The sequence below is a fragment of the Callithrix jacchus genome, chromosome 1 (genome assembly GCF_049354715.1).
Source record: "Callithrix jacchus isolate 240 chromosome 1, calJac240_pri, whole genome shotgun sequence".
NCBI lineage: Eukaryota > Metazoa > Chordata > Mammalia > Primates > Cebidae > Callithrix > Callithrix jacchus.
This window is the reverse complement of record NC_133502.1, coordinates 77,163,410-77,188,131: the sequence shown is the minus strand read 5'-3', so window position 1 is coordinate 77,188,131 and position 24,722 is coordinate 77,163,410. Positions and strand designations below refer to the sequence as shown.

The 24,722-nt window shown below is 43.8% G+C and overlaps 1 protein-coding gene and 1 pseudogene across 3 annotated transcripts; both read right to left on the bottom strand.

Annotated features, from left to right (window-relative positions):
* Positions 1–1,428: 1,428 nt before the first annotated feature.
* Positions 1,429–4,446, bottom strand: LOC100415046 (nuclear cap-binding protein subunit 3 pseudogene; annotated as a pseudogene).
* An 8,499-nt stretch (positions 4,447–12,945) lies between these two features.
* On the bottom strand, positions 12,946–24,134 carry PRXL2C (peroxiredoxin like 2C). 3 transcript variants are annotated; one of them, XM_008992525.5, is made up of 6 exons: positions 23,909–24,134; positions 23,539–23,607; positions 20,182–20,235; positions 19,913–20,018; positions 17,726–17,857; positions 12,946–14,653 (listed from the first exon to the last, which is right to left on the bottom strand). In XM_008992525.5, exons 1-6 carry the CDS (start codon positions 24,098–24,100, stop codon positions 14,526–14,528), a joined length of 681 nt encoding a protein of 226 aa, XP_008990773.3. In that variant the 5' UTR covers positions 24,101–24,134; the 3' UTR covers positions 12,946–14,525. The 3 variants fall into 3 exon arrangements, with proteins under 3 accessions (XP_008990773.3, XP_035156130.1, XP_054109899.1); XM_035300239.3 differs by lacking the exon at positions 17,726–17,857; XM_054253924.2 differs by lacking the exon at positions 20,182–20,235.
* Between the last annotated feature and the right edge of the window lie 588 nt (positions 24,135–24,722).

The window sequence follows — 24,722 nt, the reverse complement described above, 5'->3', positions numbered from 1 at the left end:
TACTAAAAATACAAAAATTAGCTGGGCATGGTGGTGAGCGCCTGTAGTCCCAGCTACTCGGGAGGCTGAGGCAGGAGAATTGCTTGAAGGTGGAGGTCTCAGTGAGCCGAGATCGTGCCATTGCACTCCAGTCTGGGTAACAACAGCGAAACTGTGTCTCAAAAAAAAAGAAAGAAAAAGAAAAAAAGAAATTGTTCAACATTAATCCATAATCCAACACCTAGCACAAAAATCAACCCCAAATCCAGAAGTCACAGTTTTTTGTTCCTAAAAATTCCACAGCACTGAACTTGATCTTCACGTCAGGCTGACAGCAAGTGAAAGGCCCCTAACGAGCAATCCCAAGCGCGGAACGGAAGCAGAATGAATGCTCCGTCTCTTAGCTACCTGGCGGCACTAGTGTGCCTCTGAGGTCAGGTCCCTGAGATTTGCCTCCACACTAGGGCCCTGGAAGGGCTCACATTGGTCATCAGGAAAATGTAAATTAAATCAGTGAGATGCCATTTTTCTTATCTTTTTTTTGTTTTTGTTTTTTTGAGACGGAGTTTCGCTCTTGTTACCCAGGCTGGAGTGCAATGGCGCGATCTCAGCTCACCGCAACCTCCGCCTCCTGGGTTCAGGCAATTCTCCTGCCTCAGCCTCCCGAGTAGCTGGGATTACAGGCACGTGCCACCATGCCCAGCTAATTTTTTGTATTTTTAGTAGAAACGTGGTTTCACCACGTTGACCAGGATGGTCTTGATCTCTTGACCTCGTGATCCACCCGCGTCGGCCTCCCAAAATGCTGGGATTACAGGCGTGAGCCACCGCGCCCGGCCTAATTTTTGCATTTTTAGTAGAGACGGGGTTTCACCTTGTTGACCAGGATGGTCTCAATCTCTTGACCTCATCATCCACCCGCCTCGGCCTCCCAAAGTGCTGGGATTATAGGCGTGAGCACCGCGCCTGGCCAAAACGTGTCACATTCTTTTTTTTTTTTTGAGACGGAGTCTCAGGCTGGAATGCAATGGCGCGATCTCGGCTCACCGCAACCTCCGCCTCCTGGGTTCAGGCAATTCTCCTGCCTCAGCCTCCTGAATAACTGGGATTACAGGCACGTGCCATTGTGCCCAGCTAAATTTTTTTTTTTTTTTTTTGTATTTTTAGTAGAGACGGGGTTTCACCGTGTTGACCAGGATGGTCTCGATCTCTTGACCTCGTGATCCACCCGCCTCGGCCTCCCAAAGTGCTGGAATTATAGGCGTGAGCCACCACGCCCGGCCAAAACGTGTCACATTCTTAAGATGCCTTGCCGAAGCAGCGAGAGCTGAGGGTGACTGTGTGAGCAGGAGCTAGAAGGGGCCATCTCCTGCGGGAGAGGTTGCTCCTGCGCCCCATCCCGTGCCAGAATGTCAGGCTTTAGAGCAGCTGCCACAGGCCCCGGGGGCATCAGGGCTCTGCCTCTGAACCAGAGCTGCTTTCCCGACTAACTTCAGTCTGGAGAGATGGTGAGTTATCTAACAGCCTCTTTTTTTGGCAAGACTGCTCTTTCTCCTTAATCAGAGCTGCCCACGCCCTTTGTAGCTCGGAGTTGTGTTCCTCAGCGCTAGGTGCCCTGTGATCCCCGTTCTTCGTATTCTTTTCTTTGGTCTTGGGTGCAGATCCAAAACGAGTCCATAAATTACCTGATTTCTTCTCCCGAGTATCAGAGTAGAGGCCTTTAATATCATGCCTGAGAACACCCATCCTACTATGAACATCAGAAGAGGGCTCTCTCCGAACCGCTAGGTTACTACTAAAAGGCTTTTCTGGAGAATATGGTCTTTTTCCTAACCGCTGGCGTATATCTGATTTAGTGTTGCTGACCGTTGGCTGTGGACACGAGGGCTGGCGTTTTTCATCTAATAGATGCCGGACATCTGCAAATTTCTCAAGTGGCGGTTTCTTTTCTTTTGAGATGGAGTTTTGCTCTTATTACCTAGGCTGGAGTGCAATGGAGCGATCTCGGCTCACGGCAACCTCCGCCTCCTGGGTTCAGGCAATTCTCCTGCCTCAGCATCCTGAGTAGCTGGGATTACAGGCACACGCCACCATGCCCAGCTAATTTTTTGTATTTTTAGAGAGACGGAGTTTCACCATGTTGACCAGGATGGTCTCGATCTCTTGACCTCGTGATCCACCCTCCTCGGCCTCCCAAAGTGCTGGGATTACAGGCGTGAGCCACCGCGCCCGGCCTATCAGGTGGCGGTTTCTTACCAATTCGTTTTTTGATATTACTTGAAGATAAGCTATCTGCCCTCATGGAGTTCCTAATGTTTTTCAACTGAGATTCCACTTCATCAGCATACATAGTCATTTTCATGCTTTTCTCTAGTGGAAAACTGAAGGAGTGGAAATCATCTTCAGTTCTAGATTATAGTCCATTTCATCTGAGTCTGAGCTGCTGGTACTGGATCATCTAGATGCGCTCCATTCCCGGGACTCCTGGTGGTACTCTACCACCACTTTATCACCTGCATTCATGTCCCGGTCCTCTTCCTCCTCTTCCGCTTCTTCCTCCTCCTCCTCTTCCTCCTCTTCAGTGGGTTCCTCAGGCACATTCACTAGTCCAGAACTATGTTGTTAATACGATGTCAAGCCAAAGCCAATCAGGGCTCTCTTCTTGGTCACGTCCAGCTGAATACGACGGGAACGGTATCTTCGCTTCCATGAATTCATAAGAATTCCTTTCATGCCTCCGTAATTTGGATTCCCATATTTCATGTAATACAGACTTCTTCTGGCTGCTCCAAGTTCCTTTTTGTCATCTTTTTCAGCAAATCTCATGAATAAGCTATTTCTTTTAGCAAGTTTGTTAGCGGGAGGAAGATCGTTTCTTAACAAAGACTCCTTTTCTACCTGAGACAACGTGTCCAACCCTACATCACTTGAGTTCTCATCTTCAACCTCTCCTTCTTCAGCTTCATCATCATCTGAACTGTCTTCCTGCTTGTCGTTTTTACTTTTCTCAGATGACTTGTTCTCACTGGCATCCTTGATTCTTATCCTGTGCAGACAGAGAGCTCATATTGATAAGGGCTCGTGTAGCTGTCATTTCATCCAGTCAAACTACATTACAGGAGGTATCATCTAACCATTCGATGGAGCTGGAGGATATTCTTTTTGTTTTGTTTTGTTTTTGAGATGGAGTCTTGCTCTGTCGCCAGGCTGGAGTGCAGTGGTGCAATCTCGGCTCACTGCAACGTCCGCCTCCTGGGTTCCAGCGATTCTTCCGCCTCAGCCTCCCGAGTAGCTGGGACTGTGATATAGCTAGCCTAGAGTTAGAACCTGTACACTGCCATTTTATAAAGGACAAAACTGCTTCCATTCTCCTCACAATGAATGCTAACCTCCGCCTCTGTAAAACTGCTAAAATGCCAAAAGGTAAACCTGCATACTTTCTCTTATCTGTAACTGCCAGAATTGCTGGCCTTTGATCACCGGTAATGACCAGAGTAAGCACCCCCAGATAATTCCATTCTGGCGCCAAGTAACCCCTACCCAGACGATGTGTAAGCAAATGGTTATCTTAACTTCTGTAAATCTCTTAAGTGTCAAGCAGTCCCCAGGCCCTTGGAATGTCCGGAGCCCCCTCACCCTCCTCGCTGCCCAGAGGTAATTTACAGACTTTCATTCCTATCTCCACTCTTCATCCTCACTCCCAAGGTGGTTTTGTGGGTATAAAAAGGTCTTGTCACCCTTCTTTCTCTGCCACGGGTTGGAGAGACGTGAGTCCTCCGTGGTCGCCGGCAATAAACCCTGCAATTTGGCATACTTTTGTCTTGGTGTTGACTTTCTGTGCTCGGTCCGATACAACAGGACCACAGGTGTGTGCCACCACGCCTGCCTAACTTTTTTGCATTTTTAGTAGAGACAGGGTTTCACCGTGTTGGCTGGGATGGTCTCGATCTCTTGACCTGGTGATCCGCCCGCCTGGATCTCTCAAAGTGCTGGATTACAGGCCTGAGCCACCGCACCCAGCTGAGGGTATTCTTTAAAATAGGAAAAGACATCTTGGGTGCTCATCTCATCTACTCCGCAAATATAGATTGTCTCCAGTCTCACTTTGGGGATTGCTTTCTTCATCATGTCTTGGTCCAAGGCTACATTTTTTTGGGCAAGGTTTACTTCTGATCGAAAATGGAAGCCCTTGGCTAGCTGTTCTTTCTCTTCAATTGCTTCCTTGGAGGTGATATCAATCCCAGTGATGAAGCTGCCAGCCTTATTTTCTTATCTTCTGCTTGTGTCTGGGATTAGTTCCTTCAGTGAGCACTGCACCAGCAGGATCTCCAGCTCACCCTCCTCCACCTCCATGGGCTCCGGTTTGCCATGGTCTACACTGGACTCCGCCTCAGCGGACGGGAGCCCCGGGGCGGCCAGTCCCACCGGGGCCTCTGACTTCGCTAGCCGGCCCCTCACAGACGCCATCACTGCAGGCTGACAGTACAGACCTCAAACAAGAAAGATAATACTGTAGCACTCTGGCTGGGGAACCGAAAGTAGACCTTAGTAAAGCTGCATGCTATTTTTTTTTGCTTGTTTATGTTTCTTTTTTTTTGAGGCGGAGTTTTGCTGTTGTTACCCAGACTGGAGTGCAATGGCACAATCTCGGCTCACCGCGACCTCCGCCTTCTGGGTTCAAGCAATTCTCCTGCCTCGGCCTCTTGAGTAGCTGGGACTACAGGCGCTCACCACCATGCCCAGCTAATTTTTGTATTTTTAGTAGAGACGGGGTTTCATCATGTTGACCAGGATGGTCTCGATCTCTTGACCTTGTGATCCACTCGCCTCGGCCTCCCAAAGTGCTGGGGTTATAGGCGTGAGCCACCGTGCCTGGCTGCTTGTTTATGTTTCAAAGACAGGGTCTTACTCTGTCACCCAGGCTTCAATGGAGTCCTCAGCCTCCCAAGTAGCTGGGACTAAAGGCACACCACCACACCTGACCTTTTTTTTTTTTTTTAATTTTTAGTTTTTTAGAAACCGGATCTTGCTACATAGCCTAGGCTGGTCTTGAACTCCTGGACTCAAGCAATTCTCCTGCCTTTGCCTCCCAAAGTGCTGGGACTACAGGTGTAGTCCTTCGCCCCCAGCCTTATTTTAACCTTTCAATTTTTTTTTTCTTTTTTTTTTTTTTTTTTGAGACGGAGTTTCGCTCTTGTTACCCAGGCTGGAGTGCAATGGCTCAATCTCGGCTCACCGCAACCTCCGCCTCCTGGGTTCAGGCAATTCTCCTGCCTCAGCCTCCTGAGTAGCTGGGATTGCAGGCAAGTGCCACTATGCCCAGCTAATTTTTTTTTGTATTTTTGGTAGAGACGGGGTTTCACCATGTTGACCAGGATGGTCTCGATCTCTTGACCTTGTGATCCACCTGCCTCGGCCTCCCAAAGTGCTGTGATTACAGGCATGAGCCACCGCGCCCGGCCATTTTTTCTTTTCTTTTATTGGAGACGGAGTTTCACTCTTGTTGCCCAGGATGCAGTGCAATGGTGTGATCTTGGCTCATCGCAACCTCCGCCTGCCTGGTTCAAACAATTCTCCTGCCTTAGCCTCCCGAGTCGCTAGGATTACAGGCATGCGCCACCATGCCCATCTAATTTTGTATTTTGGTAGAGTCGGGGTTTCTCCATGTTTATCAGGCTGGTCTCAAACTCCCAACTTCAGGTGATCTGCCGCCTTGGCCTCCCAAAGTGCTGGGATTATAGGTGTGAGCCACTGTGCCTGGCTCCTTTCAAAGATTTCAAAAGTCTGTTGATTTGAATCTTTTCCCTGTAGTAATCTGTAACTGTGAGTATAACAGCTCTCAGCATGTTTGTGAGTCCTTATAGCAAATTATCAAACCTGAGTGTGGTTTTGGAAACCATCTGTAGTTGGTGTCAGAAATGGGGGTGGGCTTGTGCATTGTACCCTCTAACTTTGCAATGGTTTATTTCTTTTGCCCATTTATCCTATTATGTTGTCTTATTTTAAAAAATTGACTTGTAGAAGTTCTGATATATTTTTGGTATTAATATTTTTTGTAGTTATACGCATTGTGCATATATATATGTGTGTGTATATATACATATGTGTGTATATGTGTGTGTGTGTGTGTGTGTGTGTGTATATATATATGCCGGGCATGGTGGTTCATGCCTGTGATCCCAGCACTTTGGGAGGCCAAAGGAGGCAGATCTCTTAAGGTCAGGAGTTTGAGACCAGCCTGGTGAAACCCCATCTGTACTAAAAATAAAAAAATTAGCCGGGCGTGGTGCCACGCACCTGCAATTCCAGCTACTTGGGAGGCTGAGGCATGAGAATCACTTCAACCCGGGAGTCGAGGTTGCATTGAGTGGAGATCGCACCACTGCACACCAAGCCTGGGTGACAGAGTAAGAAAGCAACAAAATAAAAAACTCTGAATAAAAATAAATAAAAATCATTCTTTGATCTAAATAAAAATGATTCTCCACAGAATGATGTGTCTATGTACGTTCTTCAACTGCGTATCTTAAATTATCTTCTTAATTTAAAGTAGCCATTAACTTTGAAGTAAATGTATCCGAAGATTTACTTCTTTAGATAGTGTGTCTTCGTTTTCATGTGGTGATACATCTTTGTCCCCCATGGTAAATGATAATGTGAACAAACATTTTTGCACGTTGCTAAACAAAAAAAAAATTGATTTAAAAAATTTAACCGGGCCGGGCGCGGTGGCTCACGCCTGTAATCCCAGCACTTTGGGAGGCCAAGGCGGGTGGATCACGAGGTCAAGAGATGGAGACCATCCTGGTCAACATGGTGAAATCCCGTCTCTACTAAAAATACAAAAATTAGCTGGGCATGGTGGTGTGTGCCTGTAATCCCAGCTACTCGGGAGGCTGAGGCAGGAAAATTACCTGAACCAAGGAGGTGGACGTAGCGGTGAGCCGAGATCGCGCTATTGCACTCCAGTCTGGGTAACAAGAGCGAAACTCTGTCTAAAAAAAAAAAAAAAAAAAAAAAATTAACCATACCTTTTCATTTTATTGAAATTCTTGTTTCCATAGCAGTTCATCACACAAGCCATACTATTAATTTCCTAACTAGGTTTTCTTGGAAGTGGATGGATTTGACCTTATAATTCTCATAAGGTTTTAGCCCTTTAAAAGTTCCCAGTCTCACGCCTATAATTCCAGCACTTTGGGAGGCCGAGGCGGGTGGATCACGATGTCAAGAGATGAAGACCATCCTGGTTAACAAGGTGAAACCCCGTCTCTACTAAAAACACAACAATTAGCTGGGCATGGTGGCGCGTGCCTGTAATGCCAGCTACTCAGGAGGCTGAGGCAGGAGAATTGCCTGAACCCAGGAGGCGGAGGTTGCGGTGAGCCGAGATCACGCCATTGCACTCCAGCCTGGGTAACAAGAGCGAAACTCCGTCTCAAAAAAAAATGTTCCCAGTCTCAGGCACAGGTCTTAAGTCCTACTTTACACTAGTCTTAGTTTTAATTCTATAGTGAACCAGGTTTTTGAGTTGGCCAAGCCTTCCTGCTCTGCAGTGCAGTCCATGGCTTCCAAGCATGCTCTTCAGCCTAGTTTCTGCTAGCTTTCGGCCCTAGTGGTTTCTTCTTCATTTTGTTGTAAGCTCAACTTGAAAAAACATATTGTTTCTTCTCTGCAAAATGGTGATGATGATGATAATATCAGTTCCATAGAGTTAAATGAATGTAAAGCCCTTGGAATAGTACCTAACAAATCATTACGACCATAACATGTGTGATTTTATATTTATTTATTTATTTATTTATTATTTATTTATTTATTTATTTATTTATTGAGACGGCGTTTCGCTCTTGTTACCTACCCAGGCTGCAGTACATTGGCGCGATCTCGGCTCACCGCAACCTCCGCCTTCTGGGTTCAGGCAATTCTCCTGCCTCAGCCTCCTGAGTAGCTGGGATTACAGGCACGGGCCACTACGCCCGGCTAATTTTTTGTATTTTTAGTAGAGACGGAGTTTCACCACGTTGACCAGGATGGTCTCCATCTCTTGACCTCGTGATCCACCTGCCTTGGCCTCCCAAAGTGCTGGGATTACAGGCGTGAGGCACCGCGCCCGGCCCTATATTATTTATTTTTATTCAATGTTTCCATGTTTTTATGAGAAAGGTTTTTCAGAATTTCAAGTCCAGAGTATGACTGGATGTGGAGGTATGTTTATAAAGTTAATAGTACATGTTACAGGTAATTTTTTTTTTAGATGACGTCTCACTCTGCTGCCCAGGCTGGAGTGCAATGGCACAATTTTGACTCACTGCAACCTCTGCCTCCCGGGTTCAAGCAATTCTCCTGCTTCAGGCTCCCAAGTAGCTGAGATTATTGGCATGCACCACCACACTCAGTTAATTTTTTATTTTTAGTAGAGAAGGGGTTTTCCGATGTTGGCTGGGCTGGTCTTGAACTCCTGACCTCAGGTGATCTGCCCGCCTCAGCCTCCCAAAGTGCTGGGATTACAGGCGTGAGCCACCGCACCTGGCATATAGGTAATTTTATGTTTAAAAAATTTGGGTGGGCAATTTGCCACTACACTACACTTTTGCACCTGTACCATCCTGAAGCAACATCATGAACAGGTATTTATCTTAGAAAAATGTGTTGCATGTTTATAAATACAGTTGACCCTTAAACAATGTTGGGGGTAGGGGTGCCAATCCCCTACACAGTCAAAAATGTGCATATAACTTCTGACCTCCCAAAAACTTAACTACTAATAGTCTACTCTTGACCGGAAGCCTTACCAATAATATAAACTATCAATAGCATATTTTATATGTTATATTTATTATATATTTGTATTCTTACAATAAAGTAAGCTGGAGAAAAGAAAATGCTATTACGAAAATCATGAAGAACAGAAAATATATTTACTCCTCATTAAGTGGAAGTGGAACATCATAAAGGTCTTCATTCTCTGTTTTTCCTGTGTCAGTCTTGCTCTGTCACCCAGGCTGGAGTGCAGTGGCATGATCTCAGCTCACTGCAACCTCTGCCTCCCTAGTTCAAGCCCATTCTCTTGCCTCAGCCTCCCAAGTACCTGGGATTACAGGTGTGTACCACCACACCCAGCTAATTTTTGCATTCTTAGCAGAGACGGGGTTTTGCCGTGTTGGCCAGGCTGGTCTCAAACTCCTCGCTTCAAGTGATCTGCCCACCTCAGGCTTCAAAAGTGCTGGGATTACAGGTGTGAGATCCCACACCCTGCTGAGATTTTTTTTTTTCTTTGACCCATGTGTTATATAGGTCTTTTTTTTTAGATGGGGTTTTGCTTTTGTTGCCCATGGCATGATCTTGGCTCACTGCAACCTCCGCCTCACAAGTTGAAGCGATTCTCCTGCCTCAGCCTCTCGAGTAGCCGAGATTACAAGCTCACATCACCACACCTGGCTAATTTTGTATTTTTAGTAGACAGGGTTTCTCCATTGTTGGTCAGGCTGATCTTGAACTCCTGATCTCAGGTGATCCATCCATCTTGGCCTCCTAAAGTGCGTGCCCGGCCATAGAAGTAGGTTTTTAATTTCCAAGTATTTGGGGATTTTTCCAGTTGTTGCTTTTGAGTATAATTCCACTTCGGTCTGGGAGCAGGCATGGCATGAGTTCTATTATTTTACAATTTAAGGTGTGTTTTAGGGTTCAGAATGCAGTCTATCTTAGTGAATGTTGTGTGTGAGCTTGAGAAGAATGTGTGCTATTCTGCTGCTGGAAGAAGTAATCTGGAAATGTCAATTATATCCAGCTTAGTGATGGTGCTGTTGAGTTCAACTATGTGCTTAGTGATTTTCTGCCTGCTGAACCTGTCCATCTGATAGAGGAGTGTTGAGGTCTCTACCTAATAGTGAATTCATGTATTTCTCTTTGCATTTCTGTCAGGTTTTACTCTGTTGTAAGGAGCATACATATCAAGAATTATTATGTCTTTAGGAGAAACTAACCCCTGATAACTTCATCATTATGTAATGGCTCCCTTCATCCTTGATAATTTTCGTTGCTCTAAACTTAGCTTTGTCTGAGATCACTGTAACTATTCCCACTTTCTATTAGTGTTAGCACATTAAATCTTTCTCTGTTCATTTACTTTTAACCTTACGCGTGTATATTTTAAGTGCATTTCTTGTAAACAACATGCTGTTGGGTCTTGCTTTTTTGATCCACTCTTGACAATCTTTTAATTGGCACATTTAGACCATTGACATTCAAAGTGATTATTGATATCATTGGGTTAATATCTACCACATTTGTTACTGTTTTCTATTTGTTGCCCTTGTTATTTGTTCCTGATGAGGCTTTTCATTCTTTCTCTCCCTTTTGTGGTTTTGACAATTTTTTTTTTTTTAATGAGACGGAATCTTGCTCTGTTGCCAGGCTGGAGTGCAGTGGCGCAATCTCAGCTCACTGCAACCTCCACCTCCTGGGTTCAAGCGATTCTTCTGCCTCAGCCTCCTGGTACCACAGGCGTGTGCCCCCATGCCTGGCTAATATTTTTTGGATTTTTAGTAGAGACGAGGTTTCGCCATGTTGGCCAGGATGGTTTACCGAGGCTGGAGTGCAATGGCACCATCTCGGCTCACGGCAACCTCCGCCTCCTGGGTTCAGGCAATTCTCCTACCTCAGCCTCCTGAGCAGCTGGGATTACAGGCACGCACCATCATGCCCAACTAATTTTTTGTATTTTTAGTAGAGATGGGGTTTCACCATGTTGACCAGGATGGTCTCGATCTCTTAAGCTCGTGATCCACCCGCCTTGGCCTCCCAAAGTGCTGGGATTACAGGCATAAGCCACCGCGCCTGGCCGTTTTGACATTTTATGTGATTCCATTTATCTCTACCTCTTAGCATGTCAGTTGTATTTTATTTTTAAAATTTTTTTAATTTTGCCAACAACGAACATCATATTTATTTTAAAAAACTTTTTGTATTGTATTGGTTGCCCTAGGATTTGCAATATCCATTTACAACGAATCAATTTCACAGGTAGTGTAATGCTTTATAATGACAAAATATTTCTAATTCCCTAATCTTGTCTCTTTGTATCTTTGGTGTCATTCATTTCACTTATATATAAGCATATGTAAGCATATCTATCTATCTGTGTATACATAAACACACATACATTATTGCTATTATTTTGAACTGTTATCTGTTAGATCAACTAAGAGTAAGACAAATAAAAATATTTATTTTACCTTCACTTATTCTCCAATGCCCTTTTTAAAAAAAAAATGTACATCTGAGTTTCTAATCTGTATCACTTTCCTTTTCTGAGAAACTTGTTTAAATATTTCTTGCATGACAGGTCTATTGGCAACAATGTCCCTCATTTTTTGTCTGAAGAATGTCCTTTGTTATCCTTCACTTTTGAAGGGTAATTTTTTTTCCTTCTGTTAGAAAGTTATTAGAGGATAATTTTGTACAGTACTGAATTCTAGGTTGGTGACTTTTTCTTCTTAATACTTTAAATATTTCACTCCACTCTCTTCTTGCTTGCATGGTTTCTGAGGGGAAGTAGGATGTAATTCTTATTTTTGCTCTTCAGTAGGTAAGGTGGTTTATTTCCCTTTGGCTTCCTTCAAGTTTTCCTTTTTTTTTTTTTGAGACAGTCTCACTGTTACTCAGGCTGGAGTGCAGTGTGCAATCTTGGCTCACTACAACCTCTGCCTCCAGGTTCAAGAGATTCTCGTGCCTTACCCTCAAGTAGCTGGGATTACAGGCACATGCCACGATGCCCAACTAATTTTTGTATTTTTAGTAGAGACAGGGTTTTACCATGTTGGCGGGGCTGGTCTCCCGACCTCCGGTGATCTGCCTGCCTCAGCCCACAAAATGTTGGAATTACAGGAATGTGCCATCACACCTGGCTAATTTTTATATTTTTAGTAGAGATGTGGTTTCACCACATTGGCCAGGCGGGGGTCAAACTCCTGACCTCAAGTGATCTACCTGCCTTGGTCTCCTAAAGTGCTGGGATTACATGTGTGAGCCACTGAGACTGGCCAAGATTTTTATCTTTGATTTTCTGAAGTTTGACTACGATATGCCCAGGTGTCTTTTTTTGGCATTTACTATGTTTGCTGTTCTCTGAATTTCTTGTATCTACAGTCTGATGTTTGACATTAATTTGGGGAAATTTTCAGTCGTTATTGCTTCTAGTATTTTTTCCGTTTGTTTCTTTCTTCTGATTTCCCATGATTCATCTTACATCTTTTGCAGTAGTCTCTGAATTCTTGGATATTTTGTCTTTGCTTTTCAGTTTTCAAAGTTTCTACAGTCATATCCTCAAGTTCAGCGATTCTTTCCTCAGTCACATCCAGTGTAGTAATGAGCCCATTAAAGGCATTCTTCATTTCTATTCCAATGTTGTTAACTGCTAGCATTTCTTGATTCTTTCTTACAATTTCCATCTTTCTGCTTATATTATCCATTTGTTCTTGAATGTTGTCTTTCTCCTTTAAAGCCTTTAGCACATTAATTATAGTTTTAAAAAAATTATTGGTTTGATAAATTCCAACATTCTTGCCGTATCTGAATCTGGTTCTAGTGCTCGTTCTGCCTTTTCAAATTGGTTTTGTCTTTTCATATGCCTTGTAATTTCTTGGTAGTGGACATGATGTGGTAAGAAAGGAAAAAAAAAGGTCTTCTGTCTGGTCCTCACCTGGAGTAGGCTGAGGAGCAGAAGGAGGGCTTGGTCTTGCTGTCTCGGGTGACGCAGAGGCGGAAGAGGTGGCAGGGAGGCAGGCACACTTAGTATGACTTTAAAAAAAAAAACTACAGATAATTGGACCAGAGTAGTTTGAACCTATGTTGCTCAAGGGTATGTAATTTTTGTGTAAGCTTGTGATGCAGCAGTTTTAAGTCTAAAATCAGCAAAAGTGGGTCACCAGTCTTCCTTTACTATTAAAAAAAAAAGCACAAAAGTTTAATTTTAAATGAGACATTTCATTTTTATTGAATAAAAACATGATTATACAAACATGAAAATGTATTCAAATATTTGAATACATTAAATTTTTTTGCAACTTCATATGCTTTATATAAAAGTATTGAGTTCAAAGCAGTATTATGCTTGGTAATAATTACCAAAATTCTGATTTTGCTCTACTTTTCATCAGGATTTCTGGGACACTTCCCAACTAAACATATTAAGATTCTATAAAAATAAAAGCTGACAACAGTCTTCCAAATAAGAGCAATTTGAGGGTGAGAAATAGCAGTTCTCTCGGAATGCACAACTAAACCACAGGACACATTTAAGTTACAAAGTTTTTAAAACTTCAAACAATTCTTGGCCAGGCATGGTGGCTCACGCCTGTAATTTTAGCACTTTGGGAGGCAGACGTGGGTGGATCACGAGGTCAAGAGATCGAGACCATCCTGGTCAACAAGATGAAACCCCGTCTCTACTAAAAATACAAAAATTAGCTGGGCGTGGTGGTGTGCACCTGTAGTTCCAGCTACTCAGGAGGCTGAGGCAGGAAAACTGCTTGAACCCATGAGGCGGAGGTTGCGGTGAGCCGAGATTGTGCCATTGCACTCCAGTCTGGGTAACAACAGTGAAACTCTGTCTCAAAAACAAACAAACAAAAAAAAAAAACAAAAAAAAAAATCTAGAACAAATTTTTTTCTCAATAGCTCCCCCAATTCACAAAAATCCTAGTGAAAATGGATGGCAAGAGTGTAATGAGAAGGTGCTATGGACACTGGCTATATGGGAGATGTTCCGATTGCCACACTTCCTCTGAGTAAAGCAATTAGGACGGAAACGTGGACTAGAGCCTATATAATTTGCACTGTTGTGAAGCTTGTTATGTAGCCATAAATTTGTCATATAATGTCTAAAGACCTTTTCCTGGCCCTACAATATTAATCATGCTCATTATAGAACAGTTGGAAAATAGAGAAAAATACAGAAAAGAAAATAATAACACTGTAATCTTAACACAGAGATACCTACTGGCAACATTTTGGTGTTCATTTCTTGTCTTTTTCCTAAGGATACAAAAATACAAATATGTACATATAAAAACGCAGTTATATTGTTGACAGAATCTGATATTTTGCTTTCTTCACTGCTACAATGGTCTTGTGCTGCTCTCCCTTCCCTTTATATATTCTTCATCAGAAGTTATATTAATTGCCAAATAAATCTTTCATTGACTGAATATATTATAATGTAAAATAATTTAAATGGTATTTATGATTTTATAAATCTTTTTATAAGATTTATAAAATTTTATAAGCTTTTAAGGTTATATTTTGTATATTCATTTTTGTTATTTTGTGTAAAATTTTATACAGGATGGAAGTATGTATCACATTTTTCACAACTGATGCTTCTTGAGCATGCAGTTCACTAGCTCAAGGCCTCGTTATGCTCCCCTAAGTCCTCAAAGGCTGGGAAGGGACAGCAGGTTAGACATTGCACAAGGATATTACACCCCAGCATTGAAGGTCACATTCCAAAAGGTCCAGTTGAAACTGACTGATTCCATTTTAAGTCACACATGGATGACTGAAGGCCTGTTTGTAAAGTTCACATGCTGAACTCCTACAAGCTGTAAAACAGAGTTGATAGGTTTGTGATCCAATCTATTCTTATCGCGGTGTATAAAATGGATGTTGTTACCTAGAAGAGAATAAGAATAAAACGCTGAGGCATAGTAAGTATTATTCATTAGATTTACTGCTTACTAAAATCAAGGAAGCTTTTCAACCTTTAATTAGTCCAAAGGGAAAAATTAATTACCTGGAGTACATTAAATTCTCTATATAATGGCATAATAATTTTTAATCATGGTAATAAAGTATGACAAGGATTATGGTTAAATAAGAGTGATACTTAATGTTTTATGAGATCCAAGGGGAAAGATTTTTAAATTATAAACTTGTTAGGTTTTATTAAATATAATTAAATAAAATGTCCTGTCAGGCAGGCAGAACACGGAACTCACATAGGTATCAAGCTGGAAAATCACATCTGTTTCTTAAATCTAATAATAGAATAAATATAATAAGGGAACAAATCACTCACTTCAAAAAATTCACTTCTAAATATTGATTTAACAGGCTATCTGTACTATAACCATAGCCCAAAAGAGGCTCTAAAATAAGGTCTTAGAAGACAACCAGTTACAATACACTTAGATGTCCACAATCCTTATATCTGTTCAAATACAGATTTTATAATTTATAACCATAAATTTACAATGTAGTTTGTTTGAGTCTTGGACCACAGACCAGAATTTTAACTTAAACCATCAGCTTAAGTAAGTATCACATGAGACGTGTTTCCTAAGCACAGCTGGCCCTCTGCATCCATGGGTACCACATCCTCATTCAGCAAACCATAGATTGAAATTTAGGAAAAAAAGGATAGCTTATGTGTACTGAACATGTACAGACTTTTTCTTTGTCATTATTCCCTATACAATACAGTACAACAACTACTTACGTTCCATTTGGAATTATAAGTAAAGATGACTTAAAATGCAGGGGAGAACGTGCATAGCTTATATGCAAATACTACAGCATTTATGAAAGACACTTGAGCATCTCAGATTCTGGTATTCACTGCAGGTCCTGGAACCAATCCCCCGTGGATGCCGAGGGATGACTGTATGGTCCCAGGTTGGCACACACATGATGCTCTCCATGTGCTCTTTATTCTTACACAACAGAAGGTGTGGACAAATGATTCAGAGACATGAAGATTAGGGACTCAAAACATCCCCTTTTGGGTCTGAGGATGGAAATAAGTCATCCAGAAATACGGCTAATGTCATTCTGGGCTAATGCATAGGACTCAATCTCATTTATCGGGGCCTCTTTTTTTTTTTTTTTTTTTTGAGACGGAGTTTCATTCTTGTTACCCAGACTGGAGTGCAATGGCACGATCTTGGCTCACCACAACCTCTGCCTCCTGGGTTCAGGCAATTCTCCTGCCTCAGCCTCCTGAGTAGCTGGGACTACAGGCACGCGCCGCCATACCCAGCTAATTTTTGTATTTTTAGTAGAGACGGGCTTTCACCTTGTTGACCAGGATGGTCTCAATCTCTTGACCTCGTGATCCACCCGCCTTGGCCTCCCAAAGTGCTGGGATTACAGGCTTGAGCCACCGCGCCCGGCCCAGGGCCTCTTTTTATAACTAATCTAACTGGTGTAAATTCATGAGGAAGGGAAAGGGAGATTTTGGCTATAATATTCCAGCTGCCAAAAGCCCAAAAGTCCTATTATTCAGTCAAAATCCTCATTCTAAAAAAATATGGTATTTATGAAAGTAAATATTAATTTTATAACTATGCTCATTAAGACAGTTTTAGTCCCAGCTACTCAGGAGGCTGAGGCAGGAGAATTGCTTGAACCCAGAGGTAGAGGTCGCGGTGAGCCGAGATCATGCCATTGCACTCCAGTCTGGGTAACAACAGCAAAACTCCGTTTCAAAAAAAAGAATTTTAAGGAGGAAGAAAAAGGAAAAAGATGACATAACACAGTGATTTAGGCTTTTTGGCTCTGTCTGATATAGGTGTTTGTACTTTGCTACAATGCTGGAACAGAGTAGAGATCAAACACTTAACACTTACCAGACATGAGCCAAAGCCATCTCAGGTGGTCCACATCCATCAATAAAGTTGTTAATAGTGTGTGACTTATAGTTGGACCTCAAGCCCATTCTTTTTTAAATATGGAGTTTCCTTCTTGTCACACAGGCTGGAGTGCAGTAACATTATCTCAGCTCACTGCAACCTCTGCCTCCCAGGTTCAAGTGATTCTCCTGCCTTAGCCTCCCAAGTAGCTGGGATAACAAGCATGTGCCACCATACCCAGTTAATTTCTTGTGTTTTTAGTAGAGACAAGTTTCACCATATTGACCAGGCTGGTATCGAACTCCTGGCCTCAAGTGATCCACCTGGCTCAGCCTCCCAAAATGCTGGGATTACAGATGTGAGCCACCATGCCCGGGCTCAATCCCATTTTTTTTTTTTCTGAGGCGGAGTTTTGCTCTTGTTGCCCAGGCTGGAGTGCAATGGCACAATCTCAGCTGACTGCAACCTCCGCCTCCCGGGTTCAAGCGATTTTTCTGCCTCAGTAGCTGGGATTATAGGCATGCACACCCCGCCTGGCTAATTTTGTATTTTTAGTAGAGATGGGGTTTCTCCATGTTGGTCAGACTGGTCTTGAACTCTCAACCTCAGGTGATCTGCCCGCGTCAGCCTCCCAAAGGGCTGGGATTATAGGCAAGAGCCACCATGCCCAGCTCAATCCCATTTTTATGGGATAAGCCGTCCCTAGCACTGATTTGCTTGCTGACATTGAGCCAGTTCTTTTAGGTATAAATAACTACAAGAATTCTTTTGTTGACAAAAAAAGTGTGTGATGATTTTCCCCTATTCGGAAATGTTCGTCTCCACTGAACATTTTTAAATAGGGGAGTGTCATAGCCATATACAGATCACCAACCCACAGGTGATTGTGGGAAATCATCCAGGCATGGGATGATGGGCACACTCATCAAATGCATAAACATCAAAATACACAGAAACCTTTGAAAACAAAACATGCCCTCCTACAAAAGCACTCCTGACTATAATGTCGAGATGTCCATTTGTACATGGTGTCTGCTTTATGAAGAAAGTGCTGGCCTCTGAACTCGTAAAAGGCACAAGATGCCTACTGCCGAACTTGGGGCTCTGATGCTCACCTGGACCTAAAATGAGGGTCCCACCTTGCTGAGCTGGGTCTCCTTGAAAATCAAAGAGAGGGCCGGTCACTGCCCGCCACAGGCTCTGAAGGCTTCCTGAGAGTAGATTTGACTTTACGTGGGGGCTCTGTCCTGAAATGTTGAAAATTGTCTTTAGATGTCATTTTATATTCAATTCAATATTAAGAATATAATGTATTTCTAGAAAACATTCTCTATCTTTCTTCAAAGAATGGTTTCTCAACCATTTACTACTAACATTTGGCTCAGATCATTCTTTGTCCTGTGTGATACAGGGTGTTCTGCAACATCACTGCCTTCTATACCCACTAAATACTAGAGGCACCGTTTACCAAGTTGTAAACAACCAAAAATGTCTTCAGACAGTGCCAAATGTCTCCCAGAGGAGAGAGGAGTAAATGTCCCAGTTAAGAACTACTGCTTTAAAGGAAAAAGTGATGATGGACCCAGATCACTTTCTGCCACAGAAAAATGTCAACTACAGTCTTCTCAAATTAGCAGTGCTTTCCATTTTAGTTCCCCATTTATACTCTGTTTAGTCTCTCACTTATTAATAGGCAGCTACACTCCTTTTCTTTCTTTCTTTGTTTTTTTTTTTGAGAGAGTTTCGCTGTTGTTACCCAGACTGGAGTGCAATGGCAAGATCTTGGCTCACTGCAACCTCCGCCTCCTGGGTTCAAGCAATTCTCCTGCCTCAGCCTCCCGAGTAGCTGGGACTACAGGTGCGCACCACCATGCCCAGCTAATTTTTGTATTTTTACCAGGATGGTCTCGATCTCTTGACCTCGTGATCCACCCGCCTCGGCCTCCCAAAGTGCTGGGATTATAGGCGTGAGCCACCGCACCCAGCCTGCAGATAAAGTTTTCTAAGTTCTGATAATTACAAGGAATTGTGGCAAGGGCAGAGAACACAGAAATATACAGAGAACATAGAAAATAAACATGAAACTCTCCAACTAACTAGACTATCTGGCCCCCTTAAGTGCAACACAAGAGTATACAGGGACGCACAGGTAAGCAATGGCTTCTGCGTGAAGAGTGTCTCAGAGCCACTGTGAGTTAAGTGATTTCAAATGGAAAGTGGGATTTTCTCAATTAAAGGAGATGGAGTATTTAACGCCATGGTACTGAGGTATAAAAATATGTGAACCTAATATTACTTTCTGTTTAATTACAAAAGTAAAATGTACTTGTAAAAAATACAAAAGCCAATTTTCTCACTCCCCTCCTTGGGGTAAACACTACCATATCTTTTAAAACCTATTTCGGCCGGGTGCGGTGGCTCAAGCCTGTAATCCCAGCACTTTGGGAGGCCAAGGCAGGTGGATCACGTGGTCAAGAGATCGAGACCATCCTGGTCAACATGGTGAAATCTCATCTCTACTAAAAAGACAAAAAATTAGCTGGGCATGGTGGCACGTGCCTGTAGTCCCAACTACGCAGGAGGCTGAGGCAGGAGAATTGTATGAACCCAGGAGGCGGAGGTTGCAGTGAGCCAAGATCACGCCATTGCACTCCAATCTGGGTAACAACAGCGAAACTCCGTCTCAAAAAAAAAAACAAAACCCCCATTTCATTACACACACACACACGGTATTTATGAAAATCATTTTTGTTTTCACAAAAATGAAACCATAATGAAAATACTTCTGCAACTTATTTTCATTCAATAGTGCTTTACTAACAGCCTTCCATGTCATTACACCCAGAAAATGAATCTTTTGGAGTCTGGTGTATGTAGATCACTTATTAGAGTAATAAAAACAGGCAAAGGCTGGGCACGATGGCTCATGCCTGTAATCCCAGAATTTTGGGAGGCTGAGGTGAGTGAATTACGAGGTCAGGAGTTCAAGACCAGCCTGGCCAGCATGGTAAAACCCCGTCTCTACTAGAAATAAAAAAAAGTTATCCAGGCATAGTGGCAGGCACCTGTAATCCCAGCTACTCAGGAGGCCAATGCAGGAGAATCGCTTGAATCTGGGAGGTGGAGGTTGCAGTGAGCTGACATCACTCCACTGCACTCCAGCCCTGGTGACAGAGTAAAACTCTGTTTCAAAAAAAAAAAAAAAGCCCAATTTATGAACTGACCATGTTTCCCTATGCATATATACACAAATATAAAAATACACCATCAGTGTTTTCTATTTGAGACATGTTATGTCTTACCTGAGGAGGCAATTTCTTCACCTCTTTTCATTCCCAATCTTTTATAAATTTCTCTCTCAGGATCGACATAGATTTCATGAGAATATCCAGTCAGTTTGCAAAAAGACTGAAAAGAGAGAATAGTTGGAATTTTTACAAGAACAAATGAGAGAAAAGTAATGACAATTTAACTTCAGTCAAGTTAGCCTACATTTAGTGGCTTAAATAATGTGATTTTTATGTCTTTAACAGATTTTATTCATTCGTCTCCCAATGTACCAGTTATTTACCTCAATATGATGGTAGGATGACTGTCCAATCACTATCAAGGTGACATTTGCTTCCTTAGGAGAAAAAAAGGATGTGTATACATCATTAGAAATCATGCATGTTTTATACAACATCCTCTAATCCAACTCTTCTGTTTCATTCTAATGCCACCTATAGGGTTCTAGAGGAATGGAATAAACAGCAAAATTGGGTGAGCCAATGCAAAGAAATGCATGGTAAAATATTAATTCAGATGCTTTTGCTAAGTAGGAGTTTCAAGACTTACATGTAAGACCTAAAAGTATAAAACGACTGGAAGAAAACTACTACATGATGTGGATTTAAACAATGATTTCTGGAATATGACCTCAAAAATACAGGCAACAAAAGCAAAAATAGACAAATGGGACTATAGCAAACTAAAAAGCTTCTGCACAGACAAGGAAACAACAGAAAAGAGACAACTCACAGATTGAGAGAAAATATCTGCAAACTAGACATCTGATAAGGGGCAAATACCCAAAATATAAAAGAAACTCAAACAACTTAGCAAGAATCAACAGCCTGATTAAAAAATGGACAAAAGGCCAGGCATGGTGGCTAATGTCTGTAATCCCTTCCCTTTGGGAGGCAGAGGCAGGTGAATCAACCGAGGTCAGGCGTTTGAGACCAGCCTGGCCAGCATGGCGAAACCCCATCCCTACTGAAAATACAAAAATGAGCTGGGCATGGTGGTACATGCCTGTAATCTCAGCTACTCAGGAGGCCGAGGCAGGAGAATCACTTGAACCCAGAAGGCTGAGGTTGCAGTGAGCCAGGACTGTGCCACTGCTCTCTAGCCTGAGGGGTAGAGTGAGACTCTGTCTTAATGGACAAAGGATATGAATAGACAGTTCTCAAAAGACATACAAATGGCCAAGAGATACATGAAAAGATGCTCAAAAGCAGTAGTCATCAGGGAAATACAAAATAAAACTACAATGAGGTATCACTTCGCACTTGGTAAGTGGCCATCACTAAGATCCGAGATAAGTGTTGGCGAGGATGTGGAGAAAAAGGAAGTTTTTTTTTTGAGACGAAGTTTCGCTCTTGTTACCCAGGCTGGAGTGCAATGGCGCGACCTCAGCTCACCGCAACCTCCGCCTCCTGGGTTCAGGCAATTCTCCTGCCTAAGCCTCCTGAGTAGCTGGGATTACAGGCACCCACCACTGTGCCCAGCTTATTTTTTTTACATTTTTAGTAGAGACAGGGTTTCACCATGTTGACCAGGATGGTCTCGATCTCTTGACCTCGTGATCCACTTGCCTTGGCCTCCCAAAGTGCTGGGATTACAGGCTTAAGCCACTGTGCCCGGCCGAAAAAGGAAGTTTTGTACATTGCTGTTAGGAATGTAAATTATGCCATTATGGAAAAGAGTCTGGAAGTTACTAAAAAAATTAAAACTAGAACTATGATCCAGCAATCCCACTACTGGGCATTTATCCAAAGGAAATTAAATCAGTATGCTGAAGAGATATCTGCACTCCCATGTTTTATTACAGCATTATTCATAATAGTCAAGATACAGAAGCAAACTCAAGTGTTCAACAACGGATAAATACAAAGAAAATGGGGTAGCACAATGTAATACAACGTAATATTATTTGGTCATAAAAAAGAAAAGACATTTTTCTGTTATTTGTGACAACACTGGATGCACCTGGAGGACATCATCTAAGTGAAATAAGCCAGGCACAGAAAGGAAAACAGCACGATCTCACTTAGATATGGAATTGAAAAAAGGAGTAGGATGATGGTTACCAGAAAACTCGTTACTCAGGAATGAGAAATAGGGAGATGTTCAAAGGGTGCAAAGTTTCAGTTAAAGAGGAAGAACTTTTGGAGATCTACTTACTGCACAGCATGGCAACTATAGTTAATAATATATTATATACTTAAAATTGCTCAAAGACTAGTTTTTACATGTTCTCACCACAAAATAACTATCTGACATGATGGATATATTAGTTATCTCGATTTAATCATTCCACAAAGTAAATGCATATCCAAATATTACACTGTATGTCATAAACATATACAATTATGTATGTCAATTTTTAAAAAGAGAATAAAAGGATATGCAGAGGAACAGTCAAAACATTGTTTTCCAAATGATATAGTCAATACTTCTCTATATCCTTCCCAAAGATAGACATTTTTTTTTTTTTGAAACAGAGTTTCACTCTTGTTACCCAGGCTGGAGTGCAATGGCCCCATCTCGGCTCACCGCAACCTCCACCTCCTGGTTCAGGCAATTCTCCTGACTCAGCCTCCTGAGTAGCTGGGATTACAGGCACACACCACCATGCCCAGCTAATTTTTCGTATTTTTAGTAGAGACGGGGTTTCACCATGTTGACTGGGGATGGTCTCGATCTCTTGACCTCGTGATCCACCCGCCTCCGCCTCCCAAAGTGCGGGGATTACAGGCTTGAACCACCGTGCCGGGCCATTTTTTTTTTTTTTTTGAGACGGAGTTTCGCTCTTGTTACCCAGGCTGGAGTGCAATGACACGATCTCGGCTCACCGCAACCTCTGCCTCCTGGGTTCAGGCAATTCTTCTCCCTCAGCCTCCTGAGTAGCTGGGACTACAGGCACGCGCCGCCGTGCCCAGCTAATTTTTTGTATTTTTAGTAGAGACGTGGTTTCACCATGTTGACCAGGATGCTCTCGATCTCTTGACCTCGTGATCCACCCGCCTCGGCCTCCCAAAGTGCTGGGATTACAGGCTTGAGCCACCGTGCCCGGCCCTCCGGCCATTTTTTTAAATAACTCTGTAGTACAGTTATTTAATTAACAATGTTTTTTTCACATCCTAATTGATAAAGTCTGCTAAAAAAACATCTGTTTTATAAAGGCTGACCAATACCTTCACTCAAAAAGCTCACTTGGGCATAAATCTATCTGTGCCTGAAGAAAAACACATCTGTGGTTGTCTTAGAGACATGGAACTTGCAGCCTATTAATATAAAAATTTGCACCTTTACGATTTCTCAGTATTTTCCCATAAGGAGCAGCTCTTTGGAGTGTAATAAAAAATCAAGGGAAGAAAATAACCATTCCCAGCATTTGTTTCAGGGCATTATCAGTCAACATTTTAGAACAGACACCAGGTTACCAGATACCACAATTGTTAGTACCTTCACCAGCAGGCAGCAGCCAGTGAGTTAGGGCAGAAATAGATCTCTAATGTTTCTCCCTTTGGAGGGGCGAGAGTGGAGAGAGGTGCGAGAAGGGGGTATCCGGGTTGCCAGCGCCGCGCTGGAGCCTTGTCCTCCCCCGCCCCGCTCGCAAGGTCGCCAGAAGCCTGAGCTGTGCCGCCCACGCTCGGAAACTCACTTGTAAGAAACTCTTGGGGATTCTGGCCAGATCCTCCACGTATTCCTTGCAGATGTAACACAGGAAATGCTGGAATCCAAGTCGGCAGAAAGGGCAAGTTAGAAACGCAGCGCCCTTAGGCCCCGAAGGAGCCCCGTACTTCGCCGTGCGCGACCCGAGCAGAGGCGACGCCCGCGGGGCGGGGACTGGCAGCCCGGGCGCCCGGCGCGTGGGAAACGGGCCTCGCCCTCGCCCTGCCCCGCGCGGGCTGGGAAGCGGCCGCGGCTGGGCGGGCTGCCTTCCGGTTCCCGTCCCAAGAAGCAGGAGGCGCGGCTCGCATCCCAGCCGCCTGGCCTGGACCCCGCTCCCTCCCGCCCCGCCGCCCGCTCACCCGCACGAACACCACCACTGCGCGGCGCTCCCGGAACAGCGCGCCGAACGGCACCCGCTGCCCGCGGGCGTCTAGCACTGGCAGCTCGGCCACGGCGGCCGCCAGGGACTGCCCGCGCTCGGGGCCGCTTGGGGCCGGGACCGGGGCGGCGCCGCCGCTAACCTGCCGCGTGACCGGGCCGGGCGCGGCCATGGCGCGGGGAGGCCGAGGGCCCGGGCCGCTCCGCGAGGGCGGGGCGGGACGGTGCGCGGAAGGCGGGACGCGCAGAGGCGGGGCCTGGCCAGTCTCCTTTTTCGCGGCGCTGCGCGGGCCTGAGAGCTCCCTAAGGGAGCCCAGCGCGAGGTTCTGACTCAGCTCTCTGGGTAGGGGACAGAAAGTAAGGTCTGTCCAGGACAAGCCAGCGTTACTGAGGAAGGAAGCCTCCCGCGCCCTCCGTAGCCACCTGGGCGGATGTTCCCTATTCGAGAACTAACGGGTATATGTATAAAAGGTGGGCTACGGACGTGGCAACCTTTTGTACCGACACAGGTCGGGCCTGTAATCCTAGCGGTTTAGTTGGCCGAGGAGGGAGGATCACTTGAGGCCAAGAGTTCGAGACCAGCCTGGGTAACAGAGGGAGACCCCCCCGCCATCTCTCTCTCTTTTTTTTTTTTAATAAATAAGCTGGGCGCGGTGGCTCACGCGTATAATCCCAGCATTTTGGGAAGCCGAGGCGGGTGGATCACGAGGTCAAGAGATCGGGACCATCCTGGTCAACATGGTGAAACCTCGTCTCTACTGAAAATACAAAAAATTAGCTGGGCATGGTGGCGCG